The 15,159-nt window shown below is 36.3% G+C and overlaps 1 protein-coding gene across 10 annotated transcripts in view; it reads right to left on the minus strand.

Annotated features, from left to right (window-relative positions):
- The window catches only part of IQSEC1 (IQ motif and Sec7 domain ArfGEF 1), a 333,281-nt gene that overhangs the window by 17,068 nt on the left and 301,054 nt on the right, over positions 1–15,159 (minus strand). For all 10 annotated transcript variants that reach the window (XM_081968708.1, XM_081968709.1, XM_081968707.1 and 7 more), the window contains 6 exons: positions 14,130–14,252; positions 12,733–12,899; positions 5,634–5,773; positions 3,337–3,366; positions 2,902–3,027; positions 1,412–1,511 (listed from right to left, as the gene is read on the minus strand). In XM_081968708.1, the coding sequence (XP_081824834.1) occupies positions 1,412–1,511; positions 2,902–3,027; positions 3,337–3,366; positions 5,634–5,773; positions 12,733–12,899; positions 14,130–14,252 (686 nt within the window). The remainder of the gene's footprint in view (positions 1–1,411; positions 1,512–2,901; positions 3,028–3,336; positions 3,367–5,633; positions 5,774–12,732; positions 12,900–14,129; positions 14,253–15,159) is intronic.

Here is a 15,159-nt window from a genome sequence, read left to right on the forward strand (position 1 = left end):
GAAATATATTTGAAAATAAACAGATCTAAATTACTGTTGTGAATTTTGCAAGTTTCTAGAACAATAGCTATAAAAATTACCAATCAAATTTATAGCTAAAATGTTCATGTGATATTCGCAGACAAGCCTTCTCTTAAAAAGAAAACAAAATAGAGAGGGGGGGGGGATAGATAGATAGATAGATAGATAGATAGATAGATAGATATGGCAGTTTATGCTAAGTATTTTAGATACCCAGATTATAGGAGATGGGAAACCTTATCAATTTGTGCAGTTAATAACTGTCTTGTTGATTGGCACTACATATCTCATTAGCATGTATGCAAAAACAGGTTACTTTGTTCTGATTATTATGGCTTTATATCAGAGGGGCAACCAAAGGAAAATGTGTCATTAAAATCTAACTTCAAATCTTTCACTGAATTGTTAAATTTTGCTATAATCAGTGGTGGGTTGCAGGCGGTACGCCCCGGTACAGGCATACCGGAGCAAGCCCGGAGCACTGGATACCGTTCCGGTACGGTGCTCCGGAGGGTCCACCTGCCTACCCGAGCTCCTTACCTGTGTTTTAAGGCTTCTGGGCTTCTGTGCATGGCACATACAGCACCTGCATGACGCTCTGCGGAGCAGCTGGAGTGTCACAGAGGCGCTAAAATGCATGTGCGCACTGCATGCGTCCATGAGGACGCCACCGGGCCCGTTCCAACCGGGATTTGAAATCCACCACTGGCTATAGTGCTATATTCTGGACAATATAAATGACTCTGCTTTAGAATGGATCAAATACCAATACATTTTAACAGTGTTCAGGATTATTGTTTCAAATTCATTCTTTCTGCATTAAGTATAATCCAAATCACTTAATAAACTTAGTTTGTTCAATAATGCTTCTCTGTTAATTTTCGTATTCTTATGAAATTGTTGATGGTTGATCTACAACTTAGTTCTAGAATTGTTCTGGATTAAGGAAAGTCGTAATATTTTAAACTATGTATTAAAATAGTTTTTAAGTTTAAATACCATTTAAGCATAGCCTACAGTGTATGTATTTTTTCGAACTGTGCTATGATTTACCATCTGGAAAAGATATTACGGATTACTGTATAAATTCCAAATGTTAATTTTGGAAGCCTGAGCAGCCAATTAATTTATTTCCATAGTGAGATAAAGATGTTGCATTTATCACATTTTCAATATATATGAATCATTTCCATTTCCATGATGAGCTAAGATCCCTTATAAAAATACATATACAGTATTTTCTCTATACCTTTTGTTACTTCTGCTTTACTATAGTCTCCATTCATGTTTTACTTATGGCCATCTTGGAAGTTAGAAAAATGTAACTAAAAGATATATTCATTCTTAAAATGATTTACAATGAATTTTCAAATCAAATAAATAGACTTACACTGATTCTCAAAAAGGAGAACTTGCATTCCATAGAGGGTAAAGGACTGTCGAAAACTATATGTGACTGAATTTTTCTTCTTTTGAAAAATTTTAGTGACCTAAAAATATTAACAGACAAATCAATAAAAATAAAGAACCATATTATATAACTAAAGTATGAGACTTCTAGATTTACTTTGTAATACATATCTTAAATAATATAGATCACATTTGGGTACTGCACATCAACAAGCTTCTAAATATTAATTCTGTCTTAATGCCATACTTATATAATCAAGGAAAGAGTTGGAAAAGATACTCTTTTTAGAGTACAGCTGGTTAGGCAAGTCTTGAGCAATAACAACAGTTATAATACCACTAAGAATGCATAGAATTATGCTATTTTAAATGGCAAAAATTTCTAGGATCCTATTACTCCTGCATGTTTAATATTGTTTCAAAAAGTAGTAAAACTTTAATAAAAGAATGGAGCATTTGAGAATCCTGATATGTACCAATTTGTACCATTTTCTCTCATAAGAAAACAAAATATAATTAATTAAACCCAGAATACTCAATTCATTCCTTTTTGTGGGAGATTAATGCTCTTGTATCGTGTTAAGTGTGTGAGAACAGGATTAACTCAGTCATATACATATTACTTTTAATAGGTTATTTATTTAGGGCATGGCACTTGTTAGCCAGGGATCACCAAGGTAGCTGACTGCCTCTGTGAACGGAATTTTTTCAGGCGGTGTTATCTTTACCCGCAGGACGCCTGAATCCTGGTAGGCAATCGGGGGAGGCTCCTTTCTTTTTTCTTTTTTTTTAAACAAGTTTTATTGGTTTTTACAAATTTTTTCAGGGAAGAAGGGTTAAAAAGGGTATAAAATTTTTTGACAGCTACATCGTGTGGGGGAGAGCAGTCCCCCCAAGTCTCGCAACTTTTACAGACAAGAATAGAAAAACACCAACATTTGAATAGATATTAGCAGTTTTAAGTTTAACACTAAGTCATCAAAATATTTCAATCATTTTTTTTGTATCACTTCCGTAAAGGTACATTATAACAACAATTGCAATAATGTTTCAAATCACTTTTGTGATCTGAGTCTTCTAGTTGTTGCATCCTCCCCCCCCCCTCTATTGGCAGAGCCTCAGCCCCTCCCTCCCTCATCTCTTGTGTACCATGCCCCATTTAGGGGGAGGCTCCTTTCTTGTCCCTCCATTTAATAGGTAAAATGTATTGACAAGCAATTACTTTAGAGGGGAAAGATTGAGTCCAGTCCACCAAGCAGCCTACTGTGAAGATTTCAGAGGGTTTTTAAATATATATATATAAATTAAGGGCTTGATGTATGCAGCTCTAGTTTACTAGATTATAGACGGGAACTCTGAGATCCAATTTAGTTGTACATTTGTACCTTATCCACCAGGGCTACAGAAAGCTTTCTTGCTTAATAATGGTTCTCCCTTATAATAAAATAATATAAATTATGTAGCACATACCACAAGGAGATCATTAAATAAAAATATTTCTCGCTGGTGTAATCCAAGCTTCTGAGGTTTATTTGGATCTGGGACTTCAAAAAGCCTACAGTAACAAACAAGTCGCCGATGTGGGAGAGACAGAACCTATAAATCAGAAACAGAAATGCAACATATTATAACCGATTTCTCTGAAATTTATAAGGCTGTCCTTTGCAAATAACTTGTAATTTATTTTTCCCTTTCCCTTTGAATCCTACATAGAAAGCACTAATCAACTCCATTTGTATAACAGAAATATTTTATTAGATTAGTGATTCAATTTTTTCTATGTACTAACTAGAGTACTGTACCAAATAAGTATACAGTATAATATTCAAGTTTATAAAGGGCAATTTTATAAAATTATGGTGAGATCTGCCTATTGAATATATAAAAATGAAAGCAAACACTTACACAACCAAGCCCATGATGTAGAGATCCAATCTATAGTAAAACACAGAAACATATAAACTTCAGAAAAACACAATATTGTATCTTATCAAGCAAATATTTCAGTCTTATTATGATTAAATGTATGCAAAATAACCATTTCTATAATATTGATTGTAGAGATTGTACAAACCATCACCAAAACACTGTTAGAAATATGAAATAATTGAAAACTTGAATTATAACATTTCGTATATTTGCAGTGTTTTTTTTTTGTTCTGCTTTTGAAGTGGCATTTTTAGTATTTATGACAATAGCATCTTGACAGAATCAGAGGTCTTCAAACTTGGCAACTTTAAGACTTGTGGCTGGCTGGAGAACTCTGGGAATTGAAGTCCACAAGTCTTAAAGTTGCCAAACTTGGGGACCACTGTAATACATGATGACCTTGTTGTTTATCTGAGATATACCAAAGATAGACAAACATGGACATTTCTTTACAGCTTCCTTCTGTTCCAAAAACACAGGGCAATTTTTTTGTTATTAGTATCTTTGAGTTGCTAAGGTAAAGTTTATTTAATGAGGTAGAAATAATTTTATTGCTTTTGTTTCCTATATGTAGAAGACCTAAAACTATTGTATAGTGGAACTTCAAAAAGAAAACTTAAAGAGATAATTGAGAGAGCCTCCAACTTAGAGGAGAAGCTCTTATTGCAGAGAACCAATTATATACTCTCATAGCAAAATATATAGCATGGATTTGCATGCAGGATGTTTCTAGAAAGAGTGCAAAGAAGAGCAACAAAGATGATTAGGGGACTGGAGACTAAAACATATGAAGAACGGTTGCAGGAATTGGGTATGTCTAGTTTAATGAAAAGAAGGACTAGGGGAGACATGATAGCAGTGTTCCAATATCTCAGGGGCTGCCACAAAGAAGAGGGAGTCAAACTATTCTCCAAAGCACCCGAAAGCATGACAAGAAGCAATGGGTGGAAACTAATCAAGGAAAAGACCAACCTAGAACTAAGGAGAAATTTCCTGATATTTAGAACAATTAATCAGACTTGTCTCTAGAAGTTATGGCTGCTCCAACACTGGAGTTTTTTAGGAGATTGGATAATCACTTGTCTGAAATGGTATAGGGTTCCCTGCTATAGGGTTACCTTAGGTTTGACTAGAAAACCTCCAAGGTCCCTTCCAACTCTGTTATTCTATTATTCTTTTATTCTGAAAGTTCACTTCATTGATGCCAGCTGGTATGGTTATTTAAGCTCTATGGACAATTAAGTGATAGCAGAATACAGTTCTAACCGTTTCAAACATATACATCTGTATTATTTATCTTTCCTGATATAATTAATTCCAAAGCGCTTCAACAGAAGCACCAGCTACATCATCCAGAATTTCCCTGAACACAGGCTAGACCAAACACACTGGCCACGCCCATGCCCAGTTTAGTGAAGGGGGAAAAAGTCCCGATATGTCAGGTGGTGATGCCATAATGATGTGAGTTTGACACCCTTGGGCTAGACCATTTTTCTAGGACTGGGGGACATACTTTTTACATTGGTGCTGCATTTTGAATTTCAATGAATGTAATGAAAAAGAACTATTCCTTTCATTTTGCCAGGTAGGTTTTCAAAGAGAAACCAGGACTCTCACTCTGTGCTTCCCTCAGCAATTCCTCTCTAATCTTTCTCCCTGTTCCCATGCAGAGGAAATGCAACAATATAATATTTTAGAATAATTGTAACTTGACATAACATCTTCAGAAACCAGACAAAGGCTAGTTAATGTTAACTATGGTTTGTTGAAACAAATTGATTTCAAATCACCATTTAGATTAACTGGGGGAAAATTAACTAAGATTTAAAAGGCCAGGGTACAGTAGGATAATCCTAGAAAAAAATCTCTCTATGTCGTTAATAAGAAATGATACTAACTTGACAGCACTTTATCAACAATCAATCAAATCTGAAGTCGAAGTAAAAGCATCCATCAAAGGCAAGCCAGAGGAGAAAGAAGCACATAGTTCTAAGGTTTACTTTTGCTCTTTTTTATAAAGCTGGACTTTTAGTTGTCCCATTCAGGCCTAACCATTCTTTCAAAAGCCATGAAATCCAAATCCTGCTAGGTGTAAAAGTACTGTAGTACACTATCAGTACAAGGTTATTCAATTTTCTTCCATTTTTTATTTTATGATTATAAACATACCATGATTTTTTTCCAAGACTCTCATTGTCCTTGAATATTCTGACAACATTCTGAGAAAATCCAGTCTAACTATATGCATAATATTATCCATAAAAGAAACTTACTGGCTTTTTTCCTACTATGAGTTTTTCAACCTTTTGGACCTGTGATACATGATCTTCATTGGTCTTGAGTTCCCGTTTTCGGATTCTCTCATAAATCCCGATGAGCATCTCTCGTGGAATATCTTCACCATCATCAACACCTGGAATAGTGATTGTGATTATTGCTGATTAATACATGTGCCATCTTTGCACTTTCATTATATTATCTTTCATATAACCCCAAACCAAAGATAGTATCTGATTGGGATACTATGAGTCACCTTGTACAGGAGGAGATGGGTGGCATAGAAATTTAATAAATAAATAAATTTGTCTGGAATATCAACCACAAAGCAGGTCCTGGCTGCTAAGATTACCATTATGCGAATTAAAGTATGGATTTCTCTATACCATACTACAAACAGCTATTTTGCAATGAAAAAACAGGCATAAAGCTTATTGATACGGTAACATTTAAACAGAAATAGGCAAATTAGGTGTTCCATTCACATTTAATTATTGACTGTGAATCTACAGCAATCAAATGTAAGAAGATAAAACCCTTTTATTTAAGATTAATGGTGCATCTTTTTTAGTAATCGAAGTCTTTGCAAAAACCTGAAGAAAATATAGAGACAAAGCCCCCTCTCAACTGACTCCTTTTAAAAATAATTATTATTTAGGATCCAATAAATATTATTTGATCCTGTCCCAGAAATGATATAAAACAGAAATAGGTACCGTATGATAGAAAATTTGTAAATCAGGGTGAACAAGCAGGGTTCTTAGTACTCTCTGAGCTTGATTGTTTTTTTGCAGATGTCTAATTACCAAACTAGATAAGGAATATCACTGCTGATGTACAATGGGGTTTGCTCTCATTTTATATATACAACTGACTTTCCCTGTCAGTGTTGGTGGGAATGGTCTTGGTGGTTCCTAGATTGGGCTGTTGCTTCCTCAGCCAACTGGGTAAACTACCAACCGAGCTTGTTCGTCTGAGTTGGTAGTTCCTTGATTGGAATATTGCTTGCTTTTTGATTGTTGGTTTAATGTTAATCTTGATGTTAATCTCTGCTCATTAGGGCATTGACTGCTGGTGAGAAAGTCTTCTAGCTTTTTAATTGTCTCTTTTGAATGGTATGTAGATGTTGTTTATGATATTATTTAGTTTGGTAATGAAACATCTGCAAGAAAATGACCAAACCCAGTCAGCACTAAGGACTCCACAGAAATGACTACTCTGCAACCCTCAAGCTTGTTTCTATTCTGTTATTTCCAGAAAACTGTCACATCAGTATAAAATACTGGAATGTTGGAATAAAAGTGCTAATTTCCATTGACATGATTTTTAAAAAGTTTAGACCAAAAAAGACATCCTTTTCCTATTCTCTATTCCTCTGGCCATTTCAATGATAATATATTCTATGATATTAACAAAGTCCTATTTAGATCTATTTGGCACAGAGCCATCATGATTCATTATGAAAGACAGATAACTTCATAAAATATTTCTTGGTCCTCTGATTACTTAATTTAATGTGTATTTCTTTCTGCAACACGTACAGATAGTTATAATTAGAAGCATAGTTTATGGAATGTAAAAATGAACAATACTTGATGACTACTACTGTTGAATACCCATTTGCAGCTGTATAGTTTAATGGCAGCATTGATTACTGTACTGAGCCTCGATCACAAAAATTGACAATATTTCTACTATAAATTGCATTAACACACTGCTCACAAAAACAAATAATCTGGAATAGGTATGTACCAATATTAGCATAGAAGAAGTAGTTTACAGACACTATGACTATGGAATTATCCACACATTCACCATCATGTTGTTTAACAGCAAGGTAAGGATAATGTATTTGGGCTACAGACAGATTTGCTAGGGAGAAAGTACTTCATGCTGCGGATGGCAAACATGATTTTAAGGATAAACAAACATATCTTTGTACCTATGTTGTCTGTTTTGTTCTACTTATAATCTGATTTTATTTTTGTAACTTGGTTTCTTATGGCACAAATGCTGCACACATATCAAAAAACAAAGAAACTATTACATAAAGGCTGTAAGATATATTTTTCTTCTACAGTCCTGTTAGTAAAACACACAAGCCAATTATTCCACTCTAAAGCAGTGGTAGGGAACTGCTTGTGGCCACCTGGTATTTTAGGATCAATTTGTTCTCCTGAAGTGGTTGCTTGTTGTGATTACAAACCACCAATTTACCAGAAGACAAACTGGAGATATTCATTCCCTTCACCTATATAAATCCTCAGAAGATTTTCTACCAATTCAGATTCTTGGTTTGTTTGTTTTTTCTCTTGCAGCTAGACATACTTCTAAACAAAGCACAGAGGTAAAATCAACTATCAATTTTATTTTATAGGAAAGCCTGTGAGGCCCAAGTAAGGCCAGAGACATTCTTGGGGGGGGGGGGGGGCATGCAGCTGATTGAAGCTTTATAGCATATCAACTTCTTAACTATTTATTTTAAATTAAACTTTTTTTAAAAAAGCCAGACTTCCAGGTGACAAATGGCAAGCTAGCACATCTCTAAATGAGCAGAAACAACATCTCGGTTACAACAAAAGATCAGTGAGTAGATTTGTCCCATGGAACTCTGGACAGCTGTTCCTCAAAAGGAGACTTTCCCATGGGTTTAAGCATTGGAGGACAAAGGAAAACCACTCTACTCTCAATTGCAAAAAATTCTTTTTATGGACACTTGGCTTGCTAATCACAATTTCTAATAACTTTGAACTAATTAACCATCTTAAGGCTAATAAAGATCTTCAAAATTACAAGCTTGCGAAGTTGCATGGTAAATTTGCCTTCATTCCAGAATAAAAGAAAACTTAGCTATAAACCTAAGAGTTTAAAGAAAGTGAAATAAATATCAAAAAGCTAAATAATACTTTAATCCAATAAATTTATAAATGAATTAAGGGTACAGACAAATTTGTAACATTATATTTTTTCTATAGGAAGTTAGATATAATTATATAAATAAAGAGCACCTTTGTGGGAAATAAATTGTTTAATCTATTTTAAGTCATAACAGAAATCCAAGATTTTATGATTTCAGAAACTGGACACTAAAGGGGACTTAAGATTCTAGGCATAAAAGGAAAAAAAAAAGAAAAAAAGAAAGCCAATCTGGTCTAGTGGTTAAGGTGCCAGAAAATTGTGAGATCTATTCCTGCCTTAGCTTTGAAAGCCAACAAGTAACTTTGGGCCAGTCACTCTCTGTCAGCCAACTCTCCTCTCAGGATTGTTTTTGTGGGGAAAATAGGGGGGGAAAGCAGCATTATGTATATTTGGCACCTTGAGTTATTTATAAAAAGATAATAAAGTTTGGATTAAGACAGGCTTGTCTTTTGTCATTGGTTAGTATTGGGAAAAATGACAGAAAATGATGGGACACTTGAAATACTTCAGGAGATATTCAAAGAATGGAGCCAGAAAACTAGCAGCTACAATGTCAGTACTGAAGTTTATTTTTATGTATGTCCAAAAGATGTCAAAAAAGAAATGACTATTGTGAAAGAGAATATCTTAGAATATCTACAAGATAAAGAGCTGAAATACCCTATATTGTTGAAATATAGGAAAATAAAATAATTGTAGATTATAAAATAGATATGACAGTTAAAAGGGAAATATAACGGAAATATAAATGATAAACCAAGGGAATGACCCGGATAATGACACTTTACTGGATTACAAAAGAGGTTTGATAAAGCCTCAAAGAAGCCTGGGAAAAATGTATAAAAACATTTTTACAGATCAAATCCTATATTTCTTGTAGATTACTAGAATCAAAAGGAAGGAATATACAATTGCTTTGTTTGACCAAAATTAAATTAAGACACGTTTCTATAGAAATCTGGGAATTTTTACATAATTTTTCTAGCACCAGGACTGAAATGTTAATGATTTATCATTTGTGTATTGATAAGGGATAAGTTACAGAAAGAAACGAAACTTGAATGTTACCCTATAGGGGAGGGGGTGAGGAACCACTAAATTTGTTTGTGTTGAAGATTAAAAATTACTTCTTTAAATATTTCTGGTTTTCCTTATATTTTTCTCTTTCTTTTTTCCTTTTTCCCTCTTTTCTTGAACATTCTACTTTCTCTTTCTTTATTATTTTCTCTTTTTTAAGTTTAGTTCATATAGCATTTTATTATTACTTTCATGGTTGCTATTTACTAGTACAAGTAGCAATTACTATTACTAAAATTTCAATAACGATTATTTAAAAAATAAAAAAATTAAGTCAGCTACCGTGTTTCCCTGAAAATACGACCTGTCCTGAAACTAATGCCCTGCCACATTTTTCGCATGGGCAAAAATATAAGCCCACCCCTGAAAATAAGCCCCCTGGACAACCCCCCCTCCAGCCAGGCAGAGCACCGCTCACTGATCTAGCGGTATCCCAAAGGTACCAAGCCACAGGAGCCGGGGGGAGGGGAAGGCACTCACGTTGCTTGGTGCCTTCAGGATACTGCTAGGTTGGGGAGTGGCGTTCTGCCTGGCCGGAGGGGGTGTTGCTGGGCGACTGCTCCCTTGCGAAATGGTTCCCGAAGAGCCGGGCACAGCCTCAGGGGCGAAGCAGCCATGAGGTGACCACGCTCATGAGCAACTGCCTGGCAAACCCCCTCTCCAGCCGGGCAGAGTGCCATTCACTGACCTAGGGGGTATCCCCAAAGCGCCAAGGCACATGGCTCTCTGCCCGCTCCCCAGCTCCTACGGCTTGGCACATTCCGGATACCCCTTAGGTCAGTGCATGGAACTCTGCCTGGCTGCAGAGGGGGGGGGGTGTTGCACAAGCGCCTGTTCCACCCCTGCCACACTCCAAGCATAACTTCTTCTCCGTCTTCCAAACTCCAAAACTCGGCTGCCGAGTCTATGAGCAGAGGCCGCTCTAGGAGTGCGCTCTATGGTTGTGGGCTGGCTGATGGAAGACTCTCTGTCCGGAAGACTCTCTGTCTGGAAGCCGGCCCATAACCTAGTGTGGCTGCTGCTGGAAGACTTGGCAGCTGAGTTTTGGAGTTTGGAAGCCGGAGAAGAAGTTATGCTCAGAGTGCGGCGGGGTGGAACAGGTGCTCGCGCAACCTCCCTCTCCAGCCGGGCAGAGCTCCATGCACTGATCTAGAGGGTATCCTGAGTGTGCCAAGCCGCGGGAGCTAGGGAGCGGGCAGAGCATCACGTGCCTTGGCGCCTTAGGGATACCCCCTAGGTCAGTGAGTGGCGCTCTGCCCAGATGGAGAGGGGGGTTTGCTGGGTGGCTGCTCATGAGCGTAGTCACCTCATGGCTGCTTCGCCCCTGAGGCTGTGCCTGGCTCTTTGGGAGCCAGTTCGCAAGGGAGCAGCTGCCCGGCAACCCCAAAACAATAAGCCCTCCCCCTATAATAAGCCCAAGGCCATATTTCGTGGGGCAAAAGAAAACAAGACCCTGTCTTATTTTCAGGGAAACACGGTATATTAATGAATCTGGATAGTATCAAGCGACATGTTCATAGACAAACTGGTATCCATAGTCTATTCACTCTCATTTCCTGATTTAAATAAAGGCAAGCATTTGTAGTCCAAATAGAAGAACTTATTTATTGATGAATATATACTTGTATCTACACACACACACACACACACACACACACACACAGTTCTTCACATAGATTCCCAAGCCACTTTATAATGTCAAAAAGCACTCAAACCATTTGGAAATCATTAGACAATTATTACTACAGGTCAAACTCGAAAAATTAGAATATCGTGCAAAAGTTCATTTATTTCAGTAATGCAACTTAAAAGGTGAAACTAATATATGAGATAAGACTCATTGCATGCAAAGCAAGATAGTTCAAGCGGTGATTTGTCATAATTGTGATGATTATGGCGTACCGCTCATGAAAACCCCAAATCCACCATCTCAGAAAATTAGAATATTACATGCAATCAATAAAACAAGGATTGTACATAGAACAATATCGGACCTCTGAAAAGTATAAGCATGCATATGTACTCAGTACTTGGTTTGGGCCCCTTTTGCAGCAATTACTGCCTCAATGCGGCGTGGCATGGAAGCTATCAGCCTGATGAGAGCAACTTTTGCCAAAAGCACCAAAAACTGGTTCAATGACCGTGGGATTACTGTGCTTAATTGGCCTCTCCATTCTTCCTCCATACTCTGGTCCTTGGTTTCCAAATGAGATGCAAAAGTTGCTCTCATCAGAAAAGAGGACTTTGGACCACTGAACAAAAGCACTTTGGATCACTGTGCTTCATTAAGTCCAGGTTCAACGCAGCCATCTACCAGGAGATTTTGGAGTACTTCATGCTTCCTTCCGCAGACGAGCTTTATGGGGATGCTGACTTCATTTTCAAGCTGCCCACACTGCCAAAAGCACCAAAACCTGGTTCAATGACTGTGGGATTACTGTGCTTGATTGGCCAGCAAACTCGCCTCACCTGAACCCCATAGAGAATCTATGGGGCATTGCCAAGAGAAAGATGAGAGACATGAGACCGAACAATGTAGAAGAGCTGAAGGCCACTATTGAAGCATCCTGGTCTTCCATAACACCTCAGGAGTGCCACAGGCTGATAGCTTCCATGCCACGCTGCATTGAGGCAGTAATTGCTGCAAAAGGGGCCCAAACCAAGTACTGAGTACATATGCATGCTTATACTTTTCAGAGGTCCGATATTGTTCTATGTACAATCCTTGTTTTATTGATTGCATGTAATATTCTAATTTTCTGAGATGGTGGATTTGGGGTTTTCATGAGCTGTACGCCATAATCATCACAATTATGACAAATCACGGCTTGAACTACCTTGCTTTGCATGTAATGAGTCTATCTCATATATTAGTTTCACCTTTTAAGTTGCATTACTGAAATAAATGAACTTTTGCATGATATTCAAATGTTTTGAATTTCACCTGTAGAATGGCTAAACTCTCAACACTTTATTATTATTAAATGTAGTTGCTGCCTATCTCGCCATGGGGTTACATTTGTTGAACAGTTGCAGTACAGTTGGCAATATAATATACCCAGGTCTCTAGATAATGACAAATCTTCATGTTATGCCTACCTCTTAGATTTTTGACAAAATCTTCGAGCTTCATTTTACGTTCTGGTTTTACATTTGGACTATACATATCTGTGTTTAATAATATTATCGCAAAGGCAAGAATGAAGATGGTGTCAGGATTTCTGAACTGCCTTACAACCCCTGGATTGCAGATGCAGTATCTCTGGCTAGAAAAGATATTTTAGAAAAATAGTACGTGAGATTCAAGGATAAGTTGATTCTTATCATTATTCATTTGGCAGTATAAAATGTAAAATAAAACAGTATTTACTCCTTTATTCTATTCTCTTATGTAATAACAAGAGTCTATACTGAAGAACACATTAGTAAATTTCTCAAATGTAATGTATTAAGTAAAAGACTACTGATATATCAAAAGAACAACTGTATAATTTTATGCAATTAATTTCCTAAATTTTCACACTTCACGAACACAACTGAAATTTGAACTTATGTGCTTTATACTAAGTGATTTGAAAACTATTGCAAATTATAGGCATAATTTGTCAACTGGATATATAATACTGACGGGTGAACTGAATAGCAGAATGCATAAAAAGTATTCCATGTTGCTTGTAAAATATCCTTGCTTCAGAACAAACTTACAGAGTGAGTTGTCAAAAAAGTGTAATTATTCATATAACACAGCAGTAATAACACAGATTCCTATTATATACCATAGCCACAGGATTGCCACCTGGTTTTTGTGGTCATAGAAGCATTTTGCTCTCTCTGCTTAATGATGCAATTGACTTAACAACTATAAATCAATGCCTGAGGGTATATACCTTTATTACTTTTAGATTTCTAGCCACATTTCCACCAGTATAAAGAACATTTGAATAGATTTTAATGAGCAATGACTTTGCTTATGACAGTAACTGTATAAGACAATGCATTTTAGTTCAATATTATATATTTAACTTCTTTTTAAAGGTGTAAACTGAAATAGTACCATTCTGGTACTTCAGTTTAAAATAAATGACAAAAGAATAACCAAATTAAACTACCAGGAATTACAATTTATATGCTAATGTCTATGGACATTCTCAGTCATCCAGGTCATGGTTGTCCCAAAACTGCTTTTTCAAGACACAACTGGACTTTCTGGTTTTCTTTGAAGATGTTTCGCTTCTCATCCAAGAAGCTTCTTCAGCTTCTTGAAGCTTCTTCAGCTTCTTGAAGCTTTTTCAGCTGAAGAAGCTTCTTGGATATGAAGCGAAATGACTTCAAAGAAAAAACAGAAAGTCAAGCTGCCCTTGAAAAAGCACCTTTAGGACATATATACATATTTTTTTTATTTTAACTGATTTTTTTTTTAAAAAAACTATATTCAACTGCACTGTTCCTGAGACTTATAAATTTTCAATCAGCTGCTAGAGCTGGCTATGTCATACCTAAAAGCTTCAATGAGTCGTTCTACTTTCTGAGCTTCTCCTTGGACACGGATATGAGCTTGAAATTTCCTGAGAGCTTCATCCAGTTCCATAGCTGAGAAGTCCATCTCATCTACAACACAGCTGAAACAAAGAAAGCATTAATTTATTTTGGTTTACCAGAACTAGGTTTCTTTTTGTAAATTTAACTGGTCTACAGAAGAATAGAATGGAATGGAATGGAACAGAATAGAATTTATTTATTGGCCAAGTATTATTGGACACACAAGGAATTATTTATTTATATTTCCATTATAATAAAATGCAGACTAGCAAATCTTGGTAGATGTGCTTTCTACTTTTTCTCCTATAATCTCAGGATGGGTACTGGCAAAGAAAGACTAAGTAATAGTGAGAGATTCAGTTATGATGTTGATGACAGGTTTGTCATACAAAATGTCAGCAACGAATTCAGAGACTTCTCTGACATGAGCTGATGTCACTGGTATTCCTCTGGATTGACTGGTATCTAAAATGTGTTATTAGGTTTTTGTTCTAAATTTAAACAAAAAGGTATGTAATAATAATAACAATGTTTAAAACTGATATGCCACCTGATTTCCAATGATTCTTGTAGGGACTGTACTGGTCTGTCTCAGCCATTGGACTCAGCAGAGCAGACATAGTTGTCTGAGTGTGTCTGAGTAACACACTCTCATGGTTCGTGGCAACTATGAGGCAGCAAAAATGGCTTCAGCCAGGTTTGCTTCAGAGTTGACAATAGTTACATAAGCAATCAAAGCTCTAGTCTAAAAGGGAGGAGTCAAATTCCAAATCTGGTCAAAATTTAAATAGTCAATTGATGCAAGAAAATATGTAAAATATGAATATGTCTATCATTGGCTTTGTCTCAAACAGAAATCCTTATATAAAAATATTCACAATAAAACTGGAACATATCTATTGCAGTTTAGAATGCAAGCCTATTCAGGACCAATAAGATAGTATCTTCTGAGTAGATCAATAGTCCTGAGGTAATTTTTTCTTGTAA

This window comes from Natrix helvetica (assembly GCF_964273705.1).
Source record: "Natrix helvetica genome assembly, chromosome: 1".
Lineage (NCBI taxonomy): Eukaryota > Metazoa > Chordata > Lepidosauria > Squamata > Natricidae > Natrix > Natrix helvetica.